The following is an 18,546-nucleotide window of genomic DNA, read 5'->3' as shown; positions in this document are numbered from 1 at the left end:
TGCTGGGGCTGCCGTCAAAACACACAGTGCTCTACTTACCCAGCAGGGGAGAGACCACGATCACGAAGGTGGTTTTCCCAGGGCGAGTCTTCTCCATTGTACTCTGGATGTGCTGATCCCTGCAATTTCCCCAAAGGTGGGAAACTCGACTGCATAATTTGTGGTAATGGGGAACTGCATTTGCACTCTCCCCTGGCATTTTAATTTTTTAAAAGAAAAGAAAAAAACACAGAGAGTACTGCGCGCACCCTGGGAGTTTCGGATTCAGAATGAGGTGGAAAAGTCAGAATTAGGTGAAATTGTTAACCTGGGACAAGTTCCTGGGAGATACTGGCATCTCTTGTACGAGGAAAAGCACATTTTGAGAATCACGGGTCTGGGTCACTGCCTTTGAGCTGGGAACCTCAGCAGACAGGATGCAGGGGCCTCAGCTTGGATGAACAGACCCTCTAGGAACACTGACTGGTCCTTCTCAGGCCTGATGGAGACAGACTGTGGGGCAGGGCTTAAGGATAGAGGGCCAGGATTAGGAAAGGGGGCTTGTAGGCCTGGCCAGGCACAGAGGTGTAGTTTGTTAAGGAAAGCCAGTCTCCCTCAGTGGGGAAGCTGCAGCCTGGCCCTAGAATCAACTCCAACACCCAACACCCAATGCCAGCCAGGCTTCAGTCTTGGACCTGACCACAAGTGACCCATGACATACCCTGACCCCACCACAGCCTGGGTCCTACACCCAGCCACTAAGTGACCACTGACCCCAGCTGCTGACCCTGGACCCAGACCAGGCCTGGCTGGGACTCCTACTTGGCCTTGATCTCAGATGTCTTGCAGCAGTATTTCATTGGTCACTGTGGGACAGCTTTTGCAAGTGCAGTCCAATCTGCTGACATCACATCCCACCCTCTCTCAAAACTACCAGACACCAGGACAGAGTGACAGAGGAGGAGGCTGGAGAGGAGAGCCAGTCCAGTCAGGGCCCAAACATCACACCAGAGGCTCTAACAGAGAACTGAATACAAAGAAGTGTTCCTTGGGTATTGAAGAGTGGAAGGCAGAGAGCCCAAAGTTATTGGGGACAGTGACTGCAGGAAGCAGCTGCCACTGTAAAGCTAAGATAAAGGAGGATGCTTTAACTATAAAAACTTGGGAGCTTGGGCCTGTAATCCAGACCTGTGAGGAGGGTGTGCTGGTGACGGGGCAGGAGGAGGGGCCCTGCAGGCTGTATCTGGTCCTCTGGGGTGTGTGTGTGTGTGTGTGTGTGTTTGTGCGCGCGTGTGCATGTGTGCATACTGAGGCTAGTTCTGCAGATGATGGAAAAACTGATTTAGCCATTGCTCTGAGAAGGAACGACTGTGACTGGGATGAAGAAGCTGGGCTGGGGGAGGCTCACAGGACAGGAACCCACTGGACAGAAAGGAGTGAGGATGCCCTGTTGCCCTTCTTCCCCTTCTTCCTCCATCAGGGAACAGTTGACAAAGCAGAAATGCCATCTGTGGGGGGGCAGTCCCCATCACAGAGTGAGCAGTAGAGGGGGCTGGAAGACAGAAACTCAGTGACGGGGATGGCAAGGCCTCAGGAGAGGAATGAGGGCAGAGGTCAGCCATCTGGGTTCTGGAAGAGGGAGGCACTCAGAGGTCCTGGGGTTCTGCAGAAGTCAGGGTGCAGGCAGGAAAGTCCCCAGAGCCTCGTGCTTGGCTGGTGCATCCATCTGTGTTGCCCAGTGGAGCCTGGCTGGGGTGTGGGTGAGGGGGCAGGAATGGAGAGAAGGCCTATGAGCCGCTCTGCTGGGAAGGCAGAGGTGGCTGCGTGTGGGTGGGTTATGGAGAGGGGCCAGTTTCTTATCCACCGTCCCACAGGTCTGGAAGCTGAGAAGGATGGAGTGCCGGTATTCAAGTTCTCCCGGTGGCGTGCAAAAGGACAGGCTTTGCCTGATGTGGTGGCAAAATACCAGGCTTTGGGGGCTGAGCTCAACGTCCTGCCCTTCTGCAGCCAATTCATCCCCATGGAGATAATCAGTGCCCCCCGGCATGGCTCCATCATCTATCACCCGTCACTGCTCCCTAGGCACCGAGGGGCCTCGGCCATCAACTGGTGAGATGGGGCAAAAACACAGGGGGCCATCCCCATACATGTCCCTCCATTAGCCTGACTTGTCGCTTTCCATTAGCCCAAAGCATTTCTAGGGCTGTAGAGTGGGCATCATGCAGGTGCCTGTCCTGTGGCTGCCAGATGTCAGCCACAGAACAGGCTGTGCAATGTTATCAATGAGTGAAGGCTCTAGGGCACTGGGAGCAGGTGTTGCTAAGCACTCTGCATTCCCACAGTTATTGGAGAAGCTGGCACTGTCAGTGTTCCCATCCCCCAGCTGAGACAGAGAGGGCACCAGAAGGCGCAGGGAGAGAGAGGGCACCAGGAGGCTCAGGGGCCAGGGTGCCACCCCAGGCGGTGGGCTGGGGGTCCTACTCTAACTTCCACTACCGCTGCTCTGGGCAGCACACTTCGTAGAAAGAGATAAAGATGGAGCAAAGGATGGCCTCCACAAGGTACTCTGAGGGGACAGAATTCCCAAGACAACAAATGGGGTGACAAGGCAGATGGGTGGTCAAAGAGGGAAGACATTTGAGTTGAGAAAAGAGAGTGGATTTGTAGTCAGACTGGTCTGTTGAGATTCAGGCTCTCTGATCTTTGTGGGTGTCGCTTCACTTTTCTGGGCCTTAGTTTTCCTATCTGTAAACCGAGTATACCTGTTATCCCTGCTGTGAGGACTCAGTTACATAAGGCATATAGAGCTTTTAGCACAATTCCTGGCCCATGGTTGTTATCAATACATGCTGTTTTCCTTCTTCCGTTTCCCGCCGGAGCCGGTGTCAGTCCTACCCCTGGGAAGAGAGGGCCTCCTGGAGGGTGGCAGGTCCACGGGCCTGTACCCAGGGCATCCTCCGTGGCCCTTCATCGCGGACTCCAGGTTTCACTCTTCTGCTTCCTAGGACCCTTATTCACGGAGATAAGAAAGGGGGGTTTTCCATCTTCTGGGCGGATGATGGTCTGGACACCGGAGACCTGCTGCTGCAGAAGGAGTGTGAGGTGCTCCCGGACGACACCGTGAGCACGCTGTACAACCGCTTCCTCTTCCCTGAAGGCATCAAAGGGATGGTGAGGACCTGGAGCCGGCCGCGCCCTGCCCGCCCCGACGCACCCTCAAGCATCCTCCCTAGACCCAGCCCACCGCTCCTGGAGGCCAGGAATCTGTTCCCCAAATTCAGGATTCTGGAGGGAGAGGAGTTCTCACTTCAAGGTTTCAGAGGCAGGATTAGGACAAACAGTGTATTGTATTAGGAGGGAATCTTGCTCACAACGGAGAGAACCCAGCTCAAAAAGCGTTTGGCAAAAAGGGGACATTTTGGGGCCCGTTCAATAGACAAGGCTAAAGGCAGGGACTGGGTCACACCCTGCTGAATCCAGGAGCTTCAATTATGACATCGTTAGGATTCTATTTCTCTCTCCTTCCCTCGTTGATTCTCCTTTTCTCTGTGTGATTAGCTTCATTCTCAGTTTGGCTGCCCTGAATTAGAGGAAAGATAGCCACTATAGCTCAAGGATTCTAATTCTTGATTCCAGGGAAAGAGAAACCCTTTTTCTCCTAGAATTCATCAATCACAAATCAGGGGAGATTCTGATTGGCCAGCTTGGGGGTCATGTGATCCTCATGAGCCAATCACCAGCTGGGGTGATGGAGTGCTCTGATAGGCTGTCTCAGTGACATGCTTCCTGCTGGGAAGGCCGTGACCTGTGGTCACATGGCCTGAGCGGCAGGGCGGCTCAGTCACCTGGGCAGCTGGTACTGCTGAGAGGCAGGGTGGCAGGCTATGGGCCGGAGCCCGCAGCTGCAGGAGGGGCCCGGGGATCATATGTGAGGGCTGCTTGCCCCTGCCCGAGGGCGGGCTGGCAGGGACGGCCAGAGGCAGAGGTGCTATCCAGGCATGCAGCAGGAGGGAAGGAGGCCCTGGGGAGCCCTTGCTGTTTGGGCGCAGCAGGAAGAGCAGCTGCAGTGTCCACCGTCCCCTCGTCCTCCTCAGCTCCTGGCCATTGCCTTTTATTTTTCGGTTGTGTTAAACTTGTCTTCCCCACAGATTGACCAGCTCACAAAAATAGTGAACAAAGTAGAGTTGCTGGAGATTTAGTGGTACAGAGAGGGAGCTTACCTGTGCTTCCCACGGCAAGCAACTCAAATACTCCTTGAAGCTGCACTGTCCAACAAGGCAGCCACTGGTAACATGCAGCTATTAAATCAATTAAAATGAATTATACTGAAAAATTCAGTTCCTCAGTCTCAGCCACATTCTAAGTCCCCTGGCCACCGTGTTGGACCGTGCAGACTTGGAACTCATCCATCACCACAGAGGGCTCCATTGGGCAGCCCTGCCTCAGATGCTCTGACACCCGGTCACTTCCCATTCTTGGCACCTCCCGGTCTCTTCCCTCAGGCTCTTGCTCATGTGGGCCCAGACTCCTTGGCTCTCCTTCTCCCTCTCTGATTCCTTTCCCACCACCTTCTTCTTTCCTGTCACAGAGAAACAACTTCCTGCTTCATCTCAGACCTCCAAACTTCCACCTTCAAGCCCACCACGGGGCTCAGGACCCACTCTCTTTAAAGGCAGAGAAGGCTTAGACAGCAACATGGACATTTGTGTAAAACCTGCAGGGCTTTACAGTTTATATAATCATCTAAGATATCAGAAGATGTAAGATCATGTAATCTAAACCTTTGCCAGGTAGACAGGACGGGTCTGTGTCCGTTGTGCAATAGAAGTTAGGCTCACCCTGACTCCCTTGTTCATATGGCAGGTGTTTCTTGGGTGACTGCTGTGTGCCAGGCAAGTCTGGTCAGTCTGGGGAAGGGTCCAGGCTCAATGTGGGCCCTGGGGCTGGGAAGGAGGCAAGGTCCTACTGCTGGGGATAGCAACCCACCGGATCTCCCCAGGTGCAGGCCGTGAGGCTGATCGCTGAGGGCAAAGCCCCCAGACTCCCTCAGCCTGAGGAAGGAGCCACGTATGAGGGGATTCAGAAGAAGGAGACGGCCAAGGTGAGTGCTGGGTCCCTCCACACCCTCATCCTGCCTGTGAGCAGACTGGGGTTGTAGAGGGCAGCCTGAGGAGGCTGGGGTTCAGCCCAGATGGTGCAGGTTGTAATTCTTTGAGGCCAGAACACAGGGCAGCCCAGGTCAGGGATGCATGAAGAGAGCCGTGGAGGAGGAGGACCCTGGCACCTGGGAGGGCAGCGAACAGGGTCCATTCCAGGTTCTTTCCTGTTCCTCTTTAGGAGGAATGGGCAGGCAAAGCCCACAGGGAGATAAGAGTGGGAGTTAGGGGGCAAAACGTCAGCCGTAGTGCGAGCAGTCTTCAAGGCAAGGTGTGAGGACAGTGCGGGTCTCTGGAGCAATAGCCAGTGGAGGAGCCTCAGAAGCCTGTAGGCTGTGTCTCAGCTCAGGAGTATGGGGTGCTGTGTGGGGACCCACAGGGGCCCTGCCAGTGAAAGGTGGGGCCCTATGGGACGGGCCTGAGCACATTGTGCTGGGGCCTCTGTGTAGGGTCTGGGCCATCTTGACAGCAACAGAACATTATCTTCCCCAAACCATTCTGAAGTCTGCTCAGCCCATGAGAGACTGAGGGTCAGAGAGCACCCAGAACTGGGGGCACCAGCTCAGGGACTCCTGCAAGTGTCTAAGAGGAAGCTGGGGTTACCAGCTGTCTCACAAGAGCTTGGTCCACTGTCCAGATGTCATCAGGGTGGGAGGGGAGTGAGGAGAGACCAGCTGAGCACACACACCTTGCTCCCCACAGATCAACTGGGACCAGCCGGCAGAGGCCATTCACAACTGGATCCGCGGGAACGACAAGGTGCCGGGAGCCTGGACAGAGGCCTGTGAACAGGTGTGTCCCTGCATGGCTGGAATCCAGCCAGGTGCATTGGTGTATCCCACTGGCCATTAAACTGTCACACACGTTTGAACTGGTTGGTATAATAAATAGCTACTGCCCTGGCCCCTACTCCCACTGGGTGCCCCCTAAACATCCCAGCCTTTCCCCAGGAGTGAGAGACCTACCCAGCCTGCAGTAGCTAAAGGATAGATGTCCTGCGTAGCTGGAGGCCTCCAGGCCCTTGTAGTGCCCCTGGGGCCCAGCTGTATTGGTGGTGAAATATTTTGAGTCTCACCACTGGGCTTGCGGAGACCCCAGGCCCAATGCTCACTCTGACTTGGCCTCAGGCAGGGTGGAGCGGCACATTCAGGGCCAGGATGACTGTGGGCAGGCCAGATGCTGAAGATGGGGAGACTTGGGGGTCACAGGCTCTAGTGAGGCATCAGGGGTGGTGGGACTGTATGTGGTGGTTTTTGCGCAAACCTTGAGGGCAGTCTTGTCCCCCACACAGTCTCAGACTCTCCAGACCCCTGACCCCCAGCCGACTGCCCAGACTGTGGCCGGAAGCCTCTCTGCTGTCCTCATCAATGCAGAGCCCTTTGTACTAGCAAATGCATCTTCTGATCAAAGCAACCACTCCTTGGCAGCACCCTGAAGGCAGGTAGCCTCATTCCATGATGCCTGGAGCACATTCTCCCCCAGTCTGTGCACCTCAGGTCTGAGGCCATGGGCCAAGTAGAAGGGTTTTATGGGGCCAAGGAGAAGTGTCTTATGGCAGAGTTGAGGCAGACCTGCCATCAGCTCCCTGAGGCCACTGAGGCTCCTCCAGGTCTTGTTTGTGCCCCAGGAGAAAGGGCCTCAGGGGTCACATGGGCTTTGAGCCGGCTCCCAGGTCTCAGCTACCCCTGGCCCCTCTCCCTCTCCCTCTCCCAGCCCTGCTCAGACCTGCCTGGGCTACTGGCTTCGGGGGCTTCTTCTCACCCACCATCTTCTGGTATTTCTCCCCTCGACAGAAACTGACATTTTTCAACTCAACGCTGAACACTTCAGGCCTGGTGCCCGAGGGAGACGCTTTGCCCATCCCAGGAGCCCATCGGCCAGGGGTGGTCACCAAAGCAGGACTCATCCTCTTTGGGAATGATGACAAAATGGTAAGGGCACGGCTGTGGGTCACTTGCCTGCTCAAAGCCACCCATGCTCCTGTCCTTGGACTCAGGCCTCACAGGAAGACCCTAGGCTCCTCTGGAGAAAATGGAAAAAACCAGACCCAGGAAGGAACACTGACCCTGATTTGTCCCTGACCGCCCGGCTGGTCCTGAGCACAGGGTGTCCGAGGCAGTTTACCCACTTCTCTGTTCTGGGAAAGCTGGGCTCCCTACCCTTCCTGGCTAGGCACCCATCTCCAGGCTGAGTGCCCTGTGTGGGTGTCAGGCAACCTAGAATCAGAGAGAAGCCCTCCTAGGGAGCCTGGGTTCAGGGCCTCTCTGGTCTATCAGAAGCACCTCTGGGTGTGGGGTCATTAAGCCTCTGTGCCTCAGCTCCCATCTCTTTGAACGGTGATGCCATGGTGACTTAGCACGTGCAGAGCCTTGGGAGCCATGCTGGCCACCTGCTCTTGTTATTAGCAGACTACAACTCACGGTACCAGCAAACACTGATGGAGCACCTTTTATACCAGAACAATGTATACACGTTAAATTTAATCTGCCTAACAACACTATGAGATATGTATAAATATTATATCCTTACAGAGGAAAAAAACAGAGATTTAAATAACTTGTCCAGGATCATCCAAGCTAGCCCGTGGCAGAGCTGGGATTCAGACTCTGAAATTCTGGCTCCAAAGCCGTGATGCTGATCTTGGCCATGGTAGCTTCCTGTTCATATGCACTCTACTACTCCTTCTCACATGAGCAGCCGGGGGTAGGAGAGGGCAGGCAGGGATCTTCCCACACACTGACAGGGTCCGGACAAACCCCATGGGCGCGGTACCCCCAGCCGTGTTGCTGTGTCCGGCCTACCGGAGTGAGGCATGGCAGTATGGGGCCTGGCCTTTGCTCGCTCTTGGTGTCCAGTCTGCCATGCTCCCCTGTCAGAAGGTCTAGGCTGCTGTTGATGTCTGCAATGTAGTGTTTTGGGTATCCAAGATTGATATATGCAGTTGCAAGAGAATATCTGTCTGTGGTCAGGTTCCCTAGAAGCAGCATCTAAGGTAAAAATTCTTGTGCAAGTGATTTATTGAGGGAATATTCCAGAAAATCATGCCAGGCAGTAAGGGCAGAGGAAAGCAAAGCAAAAGTAAAGGTTCAGGAGAAGTCTAGCCTGGGGCTGCTCCTGGGGTGGGTTTTGGAGTATTAACTGCACCCTCCAATTATACCTGCCTGTCCCCACCTCTGTCAGCCTTTGGTTTCAGTGGCCCCTGGGGTGGGGTGGAGGACCCACCAGGCATAATCCCTCAGCCTCTTTGTGTACAGGAGCTCTTATCCATCCACAGCAAGCAAGGATGGGACAGTGCAGGCCGTTATCATCCAGCCCTTGCTGCAGCTGGAGGACAGGGCACCAGCCACAGGGGTCTGAGCAGGGCACCCACAGCATCTGCCCAGAGACCTGCAAAGACAGGAATGCAAAGAAGGCAACTAAGTGTCTTAAGAGGAAGCTGGGGTTATCGGCTCTCTCACAAGAGCTTTGTCCACTGTCCAGAGGTGGTCAGGGTGGGAGGGGAGTGAGGAGAGACCAGCTGAGCACACACACCCTACTCCCCACAGATCAACCCAGAAGACCCTGGGTTGAAGCATCTCTCAGCCATGCCCTGTGGAGTCTGGCTGGGCTTTAGCTTGCAGAAAGCTCCAGAACATCTTTGAAAGGCAATGGGGTGAGGGTCAGGCCGAGAGGCAAGTTCCAGTTCTGGCAGAGCATGCATAGAGAGTACCATTCTTACACAGCCACTCTTAACGCATAGAGACATGCACCCACCCATGAGCTTATCCGTAACTCTTTTTTTACATGTGTTTTTTTTCCTGGCCCCTAACAAAAGCATTTGTTGAAAAACTGTCGATAAACAAGCAGGCCCCAAACAATTCAAACATCTTATTAAATACAGTAAATCTGAGGCAGACACTAGAGTATCCCAGAGTCATGAGCTACAATGGGGGCAGTTCATGTCTGGCAGCCAGAATCCCCTTGAACTGATGGCTGGACGCAGGCTCTACCCGGGACCAGCTTGAAGTGCTATCCTGAAGCTGCAGACTGCAGGGCCGGCCAGACCCTTTTTCAGCCTCTCCTCTTCCCACCTCTGTATCCCACACAGGCATCTGATAATGTTCTCCAGGTGTTTCTGTGGCAGTTCTGGGAGCTACTGGGTGATTGCAAGATTAGTTGTTTTTCTAAGTTGACTTTCTATGTGGTGCCTGAATGACATTTTCTTTTTTTGTTCAGTAGGAATCCTTTTTTATAGAAGTAATAAAGTCATTACACTTAAAAACAAAGTGAAAGTGTGGTGGGAGTGGGTGATGGAAAATCGAGCAGCTGGTAGGGGACACAAGCTCTGCAATTCCCTCTGTGTCCCTGGAATAGTGGCCTCCCCACTCTGAACTCATCACTAATCTGAGACTCCCTGCTTCTTCCTCATCTGAAGGTTGGAGACAAGGCTGGAGTGCCCAGCACAGCACCCCTTGTGGGACGCCTTCATCACTGCCTCAGGTCCGACCACAGGAACTGTGAAATCCTTCCTTTTGGCTGGGCGCAGTGGCTTATGCCTGTAATCCCAGCACTTTGGGAGGCCAAGGCGGATGGATCATGAGGTCAGGAGTTCGAGACCAGCCTGACCAATGTGGTGAAACCCCATCTCTACTAAAAATACAAACAAAAATTAGTCGGGCGTGGTGGTGCGCGCCTGTAATCCCAGCTATTCAGAAGGGCTGAGGCAGGAGAATCGCTTCAACCCGGGAGGCGGAGGTTGTAGTGAGCCAAGATCGCACCACTGCACTCCAGCCTGGGCAACAGAGCAAGACTCTGTCTCAAAAAAAGAAAAGAAAAGAAAAGAAATCCTTCCTTTTGCAGCTGCTGGTGAAGAACATTCAGCTGGAGGATGGCAAAATGATCCTGGCCTCGAACTTCTTTAAGGGGGCAGCCAGCAGTGTCCTTGAGCTGACAGAGGCAGAGCTGGTTACTGCGGAGGCTGTGCGGGTAAGAGGCAACTTCAGGGCTGCCATCCAGTTGGGCAGGTTGTGCCGTGCACATGTGTTCTGCAAATCACACTCCCCAGAGTTGGGCAGCGCCAGCCCTCTGTGGGTGTCTGTTTTGGCTCCAGGTGCAGTGTTGGTTCTATCTCGTCTTGGAGCTTTCTGTTGTCTTCTTGCTGCTCCTTCCTCTGCAACTGGGGCCCTGGGATCTGGCCAGTTCAGTCTGACTCTTCTAGGGGCTTATTGTCAACACTTAATAAGTGAAACAGAAGCTCCTGGAATATTTGAAAAAGTCAGGTGTCAAGCCCATGTCCCTGTGATTAGAATGTGAGCACTGGAGCCTTCCAGAAAGGCTGCACCAGAGGCAGCATCCTGGGCTGTGACCAACACAAGCTGCCCATAAGGCACACCTGGTCTCCAATCCAGCTTTGCCCCAATATGATGCTGTAGGGAGCTTTCCTCTCTGAGACTCAGTCTTCTCAACATGAATTTCCATCCATGCTCACTTCCTGGAATTTGTTCCTGACCCTTCATGCTCCCTCCCACTGTATCCTTCTTCCCTGGGTGGAGAGAAGAGATCTGGGGGAAGACCTTCAAGAGAGAAGGAACAGCAAATGGCGAGGCCCTAACAGGGCAGAGGCCTCCCTGTGTTCAGGGAGTCACCATGGGAGGGCACTGTAGCTGGAGCCCAGGGGGTGAGGGGCAGAGTCAGGTAGGCACAGCTGGGGACCTTGGGTGTTAACAGCACATGTGCGGCAGGGCTCAGCAAGGATGGACATGAGGCATTTGTGTGATCCAAAGGTGCTGAGAGCCAGCAACTTCCTTCTAGAAAGTGAAACACCTTGAAGGTCTGTTTTAAAAAAATCCTATTTATTCCAAAGATATCCCTGGAGCAGTTGCTCTGGCCCTGACTTGGCCTGCCCTGGGGTTGCAGGGCCAGCTGGACAGACAGCCCTCCTGGAGCCCACAGCTGAGTGGCTCTGGGGATGAGCTGGGGTCATCGTTTGTAGATGTAGACCTGAGTCAAACGATGCTATCTTACAACAGCTGCAGCCAAGTCCTGCATCTGTAAAATGGGAATAACAAGCCCTTCCTCAATGGAGGATTGGTAGAGGAGATAACACACATGAAGAGGTTTAGTTCAGTAGCTGGCATCTTTGAGGAACTCAGTACACATTGGCAATATGTCTAAGCATCTCATGAGAAAAACAGATACTTCTGGAGTGTGTACTGTGGACAAAAGTTCTCAGAAAATGAATTTGGAGAACAGAGACTTTATTCCAGTGACCAGTTTGCAAACTGTCCAAAGGCAGCTTCTGGTGTAACAGGAAGGTGCATTCCTGAGAACAACGGGAAGGGTGGGGTTTTATAGCAAAAGCTCTCACCCAGGTTCCCATGCAAAGGAAGGATTGAAACCAGTTCTAATTGGTTGGTACAGCTGAGCCCTGATTGGCTGGTTCAGGTGAGCTCTGAAAGACTCAAAGATAAAAAGGTGCAGGTTTTAGGGGAACCTAGAGTACATGTGTGACCCCCTAGACAGCAAGTGTCCACTTGGCTCTGTTTTAAATTTAGGCCCAGTTAGCTGCTGGGGATCCATCTTGAAGGATTGGCTATTTCAGGTTTGCATTTGTTCACCGTGCACATTCAGAGTTCCAGATCCTCCTGGAAGAGCAGCGTGTTTATTCATGATAACAACTCTGTGCAGTAGGTGCCCTCAGTACCTGCAGGTCTCAGCTGTGGAGCCAAGGCCTGAGGAGTGGAGTCCGGGCTCTCGAGGGCTGGGCTCAAGTCCTCCTCTAGCTGTTCACCGTGCAGCCCCCTAAGGCCATCGCTAGGATGGCTTTCATTAGGCCTCTTGCTCACAGCTGCACTCGGCCTCCAGGATGTATGGTCTGGAGACCGATGGGATAGAGGGGACATGGCCAAAACGAGGGGAGGCCAGTCTGGGGCTGTGCAGCTCCCCGGTGTTGGTGGAGGGGCCTGGCCTGTGGCAGTTCAGAACACTCCAAGAGCCTGCTGTGGGCTCGGCAGGTAGTGGGCCACAACCCCCTATGCCTTCATGAGCTGAGGCTGGGCAGGTGCTGCCCATGGCAGAAACGTTGTGTTTGCTGACTCTCCCTGTAGTCCAGACTCTCTGCCTGCCTCACACACAGAATCCTCACACAGCTGCTGTCAGCACTGAGGGGCTGCCTGCATTTTCATGGCTTGGTGGGCTTTGGCTTTGTGGTGCACTCAGTGACCAGTCTGCCGCACTGCCCCTTTGTGGCTCCACTCTCATCTGATAAGGGCCCTGGACGCTAGCAGGTGCCATCCAGTAGGGGACGACTGGTGGCCCCAAGCGGTGTGGTCTGAGGCAGGTAGATCCTGCCAGTAGAGTAGCCAGCAAAGGTTTTGGGGAAGAGGTGACACAGGAATTGGACCCTTAAGGATGCCCAGGACTTAAATATTAGCTGGGGAGTCAGGGGAAGGTGTCGCTAGCAGGTGAGAGCCTAGCAGAGGCCTCGAGGGGCAGGCAGCAGGTGTGTGGCAGACAGCGCGTGGCTTGGTGTGGTGTTGATGCTCGCCCTGAGGATGGGAAGGGCAGATCCATGACATTTTTCCAAGAAAGAAAGAGGAGAGCCGGGGGTGCTTGTGCCAGGGGTTGGGGGAACTGGTTCTGATTGGGCCTGGACCAGCATCTCATGCCTCACCCCCAACCTGGGCCCATGATTGACAATGGCCTGGAGTTCATCCAGAGAGTGGGGACCTGGCCTGATATTGCTGGGGCCCCTCCTGACTCCTGCCCCACTGGGCCTCACCAGCAGCCTGCCCAGAGAGCAGTCATCCCATCTTGACTGCTGGACAGCCTTACTGGGTGCCTTAGTGGGAGCTGAGCACCCACATCCACAGGGCCAGCTGGCTGGGCACTGCTGCCCTCCATAGGTCCCAGACTGAATCCTTCACAGGACACAGACCAGTTAGCATCTTGGTGAGGTCAAGACCCAGGTCTCCTGAACCCATCTGTGAGCCTCATAGTCACCTTCAGGCCCACCCTGTCTCCAGCCTGCTGCTACAACACCCGGGCATCGGTGTCACACTGGGGACACCAGAACCTGGGCGCTAGCACCAAGGTGAATGGGGGTCAGGAGCAGCTGGGCCCCACCTTCCTAGTCCCCAGCCATGCCTAGAGGCCTGGCACATCTGTCCTCCATCAGCTGGACTGTCATGGGGACCCCAGAGAAGCCAGGGGTTGAGGTGAGGTGGGCATGAGGACAGCAGCCAGCATCAGAGGGCCCTGGGATGTGGCAGCTCCTTCTTTCCCAGAAGGTGGTCACTCCAGGACCATTAAGCCTCCTGGGATGAGGCAACAACTTGGAGGTACATAGAGAAGCCCAGCCTGGCCCCAGGACATCCATGAGTCTGTTCAGGGGTTGTTGTCCTGGAGTGGCACTTGTCCCCAGCTCCCCTGGGGCTAGCCTCTCACCAGGTCTTGCTTTGCAGAGTGTTTGGCAGCGGATCCTCCCCAATGTCCTGGAGGTTGAAGACTCCACTGATTTCTTCAAGTCAGGGGCCGCGTCTGTGGACGTTGTGAGGTAAGGCCAGGAGTGGAGGGGTCCTGTCCCAGGTACTTGGTGCTGTGTCACAAATCTCTGCAAAACTGAGCAGCAGGAAACAACCATTTGTTACACTCACAGATCATGTGGGCCAGGGACCCCGGAAAGGCCAGTGTGCAGGTCTGCGTGCACACATGGTGGGCAGCACAAATGAATGGTTGCAGGTCTTTATGCAAAGGTTAAGGGGGTGTAGTTGCATGCAGCCTCTCTGGGGAAGTTCTAGGAAGGAATTTGGGAGGAGTTGATTCAGAAGAACAGTACTGAGTTCATAGGGAGAATTAGGGTTATGTATTGTGCCAACCACTTGTGCTGTGCAACAAAGCACCCCAAAACATTGAGATTTAAACCAACACCATATCCTTAGCTCACAGTTCTATGGTTCGACAGTTTGTGCTGGGCTCTGCTGATTTGCATCAGATTCAGCTGCTGTCAGCTGGGCTCACATAAGGGCGGGATCTGCCAGGTCAGCTGGGGGCTGGCTGGTCCTGTGGTGGTGGTGGGTTCCAGGAGGGAGAGCGGGGGCCCAGGGAGGCCTGGTCTCGGAGTGAGCACATTGTGTTCATTGCATTCTGTTGGCCAAAATGAGTCACAGAACAGGTCCAGCGTCCAGGGGTGGGGAAGGAAACTCCACATCTTGCTAGCAGGTGCTGCACCTTCACATGGCCAAGGCTGTGACTGCAGGAGTGGGCATTGTGACCAGTTTTGCAATTGACCATGCATATGAGTTGGGGCTGAGTGGGCTGAGTTGGGCCTATGTGCTTGGCACTGTGGACCTCTAGTAACTCACTGTGAGGCAGTATGCCGTTTATAATAATTGTTTTGTAAAAAATATGCCAAGAAGAAGAATGCCAGACACCTGAGAGAATGGTGTCCAGAGGCCAGGCCATGCCTTGTGTACAGCTACCGAGCTGAGGATGCAAAGAAAGCAAAACTGCTTTTCTGTAAATAGTTAAGAGTATATGTCCTTTTAAAAAAAATGTGGCAAAAAAACACATAATACAACATCTACCCTCTTAAAATTATAGCTGTATATTGTAGGATTGTTAACTATGAGCACAGTGTTGGTCAGCAGATCTTTAGAACTTTTTCTCGCACAACTAAACCTTTCTGTCCGTTGAACAGCCACTCCCCATTTCCTTCTCCCCAGCCCCAGCAACAGCCATTCTTTTTGCTCTGATGAGCTTGGCCACTCTAGTACTTCATACAAGTGGAATCATGCAGCATTTGTCCTTCTGTGACTGGCTTGTTACGCTTAGCATGATGTCCTCAAAATTCAGCCCTTTTGTAGCACATGGCAGGACTGCCTTCTTTTTATGGCTGAATCCTATCTCATTGTACAGATAGACCATATTATCTGCTCATCTGTTGATGGACATTTGTGTTGTTTCCACATCTTGGCTGTTGTGAATCAATGTGGAAGTGCATGGGAATTTGAGATCAGTTCTTCTGGACAAATACCCAGCAGTGAGATTACTGGGTCATATGATAGTTCTTCTTTTAATTTTTTCAGGAACCTCCATATCATTCTCCACAGAGGCTGCACCATTTTACATTCCCACCAACAGTGCGCAAAGGTTCCATTTTTCCCATATCTTTGCCAATACTTACTTTCATTCCTATCTTCCTTCCTCTCTCCTTTTCTTCTTTCCTTTTGAACAATAACCATCCCAACAGTGATGAGATGGAATCTCATTGTAGTTTTTATTTTCATTTTCCTGATGATTAGTGATGTTGAGCATCTTTTCATATACCTGTTGGTCATGTGTATATCTTCTTTGGAGAAATGTCTATTCAAGTCTTTGCCCATTTTTAAATTGGATTATTTGTTTTGTTTGCTATTGAGTTGTAGGAACTCCTTATATGTTTTAGGAATTAACCTCTTATCAGATACATGGTTTGCAGAAGTTTTCTCGCATTCCATGCTGATTGTTTCCTTTGCTTTGCAGAAGCTTTTTACTTTGATGCATATGACTTGTATATTTTTGCTTTTGTTTCCAGTTCTTTTGGTGTGATATTCAAGAAATCATTGCAAAGACCAATGTCATGGAGACTTTCCCCTATGCTTTCTTCTAGTTTTATAGTTTTAAGTCTTACTTTTAAGTTTTTCATATATTTTGAGTTGAATATTTTTATGTGTGGGGCAAGATAAGGATCCGATTTAATTATTTTGCATGTGGACATCCAGTCTTTCCAACATCACTTGTTGAAGGGACTATCGCTTCCCCATTATGTATTCTTGGCACCCTTGTTGAAGATTAGTTGGCCATATATGTTTAGGTTTATTTCTAGGCTATTTTGTTCATTGGTCTATATATCTGTGTTTATGCCAGTATCATACTATTTTGATTATTGTAGTTTTGTAGTAAATTTTGAAATCAGGAAATGTGAGTCCTCTAACTTTGTTCTTTTTCAGGATTGTTTGAACTATTCACAGTCCCTTGATAGTCCATATGATTTTAAGATGATTTTTGTAATTTCTGCAAAAAATCACTTGGGATTTTAATAGAGTTGGCATAAAAATTGTAGATAACTTTGGGCAGTATTGTCATCTTAACAATATTAAGTTCTCCAGTCCATGAACACAGATGGCTTTCTATTTATTTAGATCTTTATAATTTCTTTCAGCAGTGTTTTGTAGTTTTCATTGTACAACTCTGTTGGCTACTTGGTTAAATTTATTCTTATTTTATCCTTTTGATGCCATTGTAAAGGGAATTGTTTTATTAATTTCCTTTTTGGATTGTTCGTTGCTAATTTGTAGAGTTGCAACTGTTTTTTTTGCATGTTATTTTTGTATCCTGCAATTTTGCTGAATTCCTTTATTAGCTCTAACAGTTTTTTGGAGGCGCAGAATATTTAAGGTTTTCTTTTTCTGTTTTTTAGACATGGTCTTGCTCTGTCACTTAGGCTGGAACAGTGGTTTGATCATAGCCCAATGCAGCCTCAAATTCTTGGGCTCAAGTGATCCTCCTGCCTCAGCCTCCTGAGTAGCAGGACTGCAGGCATGCACCACTACACCTAGCTAACTTAAAACAATTTTTTTTACAGACAAAGTCTTGCTATGTTGCCCAGGCTGATTTTGAAGTCCTAGGCTCAAGTGATCCTCCCACAGTGCTTGAATTACAGGGTGAGGCGTTACACCTGGCCCATTTAAAGATTTCTACATGTAAGATCATGTTATCTGTGATGAGATATGATTTAACTTCTTCCTTCACAATTTGGATTAATGTTTCTTTCTTGCCTAATTGCCTTGGATGGAACTTCCAGTACAGTAGTCTCCCCTTATTTGTGGTTTTGCTTTCTGAAGTTTAAGTTACCCATGGTCAATCATGGTTGGAAAATATTAAGTGGAAAAGTCCAGAAATAATTCATACGTTTTTAAATTGAGCGCCATTTGATAGAATGATGAAATCTCATGCTGTCCCGCTCCATCCCACCTGATACGTGAATCACCCCTTTGTCCAGGATATCCATGGTGTATGCACTGCCCACCCATTAGTCACTTAGTAGCCACTGGTGTTATCAGAAAAAGCATAGAATATATAGATGGTCCCAGACTTATGATGCTTCAACTTAGGATTTTTTGACTTTATGATGGTGTGAAAGTGATACGAATTCAGTAGAAATTATGCTTTGTGTACCCTTACAAAATTCTGTTTTTCACATTCAGTACAGTGTTCAATAAATTGTATGAGATATTCAAAACCTTAGTATAAAATAGGCTTTGTGTTAGATGAGTTTGCCCAACTGTAGGTTAATGTAAATGTTCTGAGAACATTTAAGGTAGCCTAGGCTAAGCGCTGATGTTCAGTATGTTAGGTATATTAAATGCATTCATGATTTGACATTTTCAATTTATAATGGGTTTTTGGGACGTAATCATATCATAAGTCAAGGAGCACAGTGTAAGGTTCAGCCCTATATGGGGTTTCAGGCACTCACTGGGAGCCTTGGAACAACCCCAACCCCCGACCCTGCCCATGGGTAAGGAGGAACTACTATAGTGTATTGAATGGAAGTGGTGAAAGCAAGCATCCTCATTTTGCTGCTGATCTCAGGGGAAAGGCTTTCAGTCTTTCACCACTGAGTATGTTAGCTGTGGGTTTTTCAAATATGGCCTTTATTATATAAAGGATGTTCCCTTCTATTCTTAGTTTGAGTGCTTTTTAATCATGAAAGGATATTGAATTTTGTCAAATTCTTTTTCTGCATTAAATGAGATGACCATGTGTTTTTCTCTTCATTCCATTAATGTGGTATGTTACACTGATTGATTTTCATAGGTGAAGTATCCTTGCATTCCAAGAATTAATCCCACTTGGTCATGGTATGTAATATTCTTAAAATGCTGCTGAAATCAATTTGCTAGTATTTTGTTGAGGATTTTTGCATCAGTTTCCATAAGGGATATTGGTCTGTAGCTTTCTTTTGCTGTAGTATCTTTGTCTGGCTTTGGTGTCAGAGTAAATGCTGGCCTTATGGACAGAGTTGAAGATGTGTTCTCTTCTCAGTTTTTTGGAAGAGTTTGAGAAAAATTGGTGTTAATTTCCCTTCAAATGTTTGGTAGAATTCACCAGTGAAATCATTCAGCCCTGGGCTTTTCTTTACTGGAAAGATTTTGATTACTGATTCAGTTTCCTTACTAGTTACATATCTATTCAAATTTTCTATTTCTCCATGAGTGAGTTTTGGTAGATTGTGTGTTTCTGGGAATTTGTTCACTTTACCTAGTTATCAAATCTGTTGCCATATAATTTATCATATATTTTCTTATGATGCTTCTTATTTCTGTAAGATTGGTATAATGTCTGCCTTTGATTTCTGATTCTAGTAATTTGAGCCTTCACTTTTTGTTTC

The 18,546-nt window shown here is 50.4% G+C and overlaps 1 protein-coding gene and 1 non-coding gene across 6 annotated transcripts in view; both read left to right on the top strand.

Annotated features, from left to right (window-relative positions):
- ALDH1L1 (aldehyde dehydrogenase 1 family member L1) overlaps nt 1–18,546 on the top strand; it is a 94,614-nt gene that overhangs the window by 37,608 nt on the left and 38,460 nt on the right. For 4 of the 5 annotated variants that reach the window (XM_063704124.1, XM_055383861.2, XM_019023661.4 and 1 more), the window contains 7 exons: nt 1,854–2,088; nt 2,985–3,150; nt 4,979–5,080; nt 5,838–5,927; nt 6,929–7,066; nt 9,975–10,100; nt 13,577–13,668. In XM_063704124.1, the coding sequence (XP_063560194.1) occupies nt 1,854–2,088; nt 2,985–3,150; nt 4,979–5,080; nt 5,838–5,927; nt 6,929–7,066; nt 9,975–10,100; nt 13,577–13,668 (949 nt within the window). The remainder of the gene's footprint in view (nt 1–1,853; nt 2,089–2,984; nt 3,151–4,978; nt 5,081–5,837; nt 5,928–6,928; nt 7,067–9,974; nt 10,101–13,576; nt 13,669–18,546) is intronic. The other variant, XM_019023662.4, reaches the window with a different exon arrangement.
- Nucleotides 32–195, top strand: LOC115934248 (U1 spliceosomal RNA). Its single transcript, XR_004070065.2, has one exon. It is a non-coding gene; the product is annotated as a U1 spliceosomal RNA (small nuclear RNA).

This window comes from Gorilla gorilla, chromosome 2 (assembly GCF_029281585.2).
Source record: "Gorilla gorilla gorilla isolate KB3781 chromosome 2, NHGRI_mGorGor1-v2.1_pri, whole genome shotgun sequence".
NCBI classification, from domain to species: Eukaryota; Metazoa; Chordata; class Mammalia; order Primates; family Hominidae; genus Gorilla; species Gorilla gorilla.
Note: the sequence above shows the minus strand (reverse complement) of the source record. Positions and strands in the feature narration are given on the sequence as shown.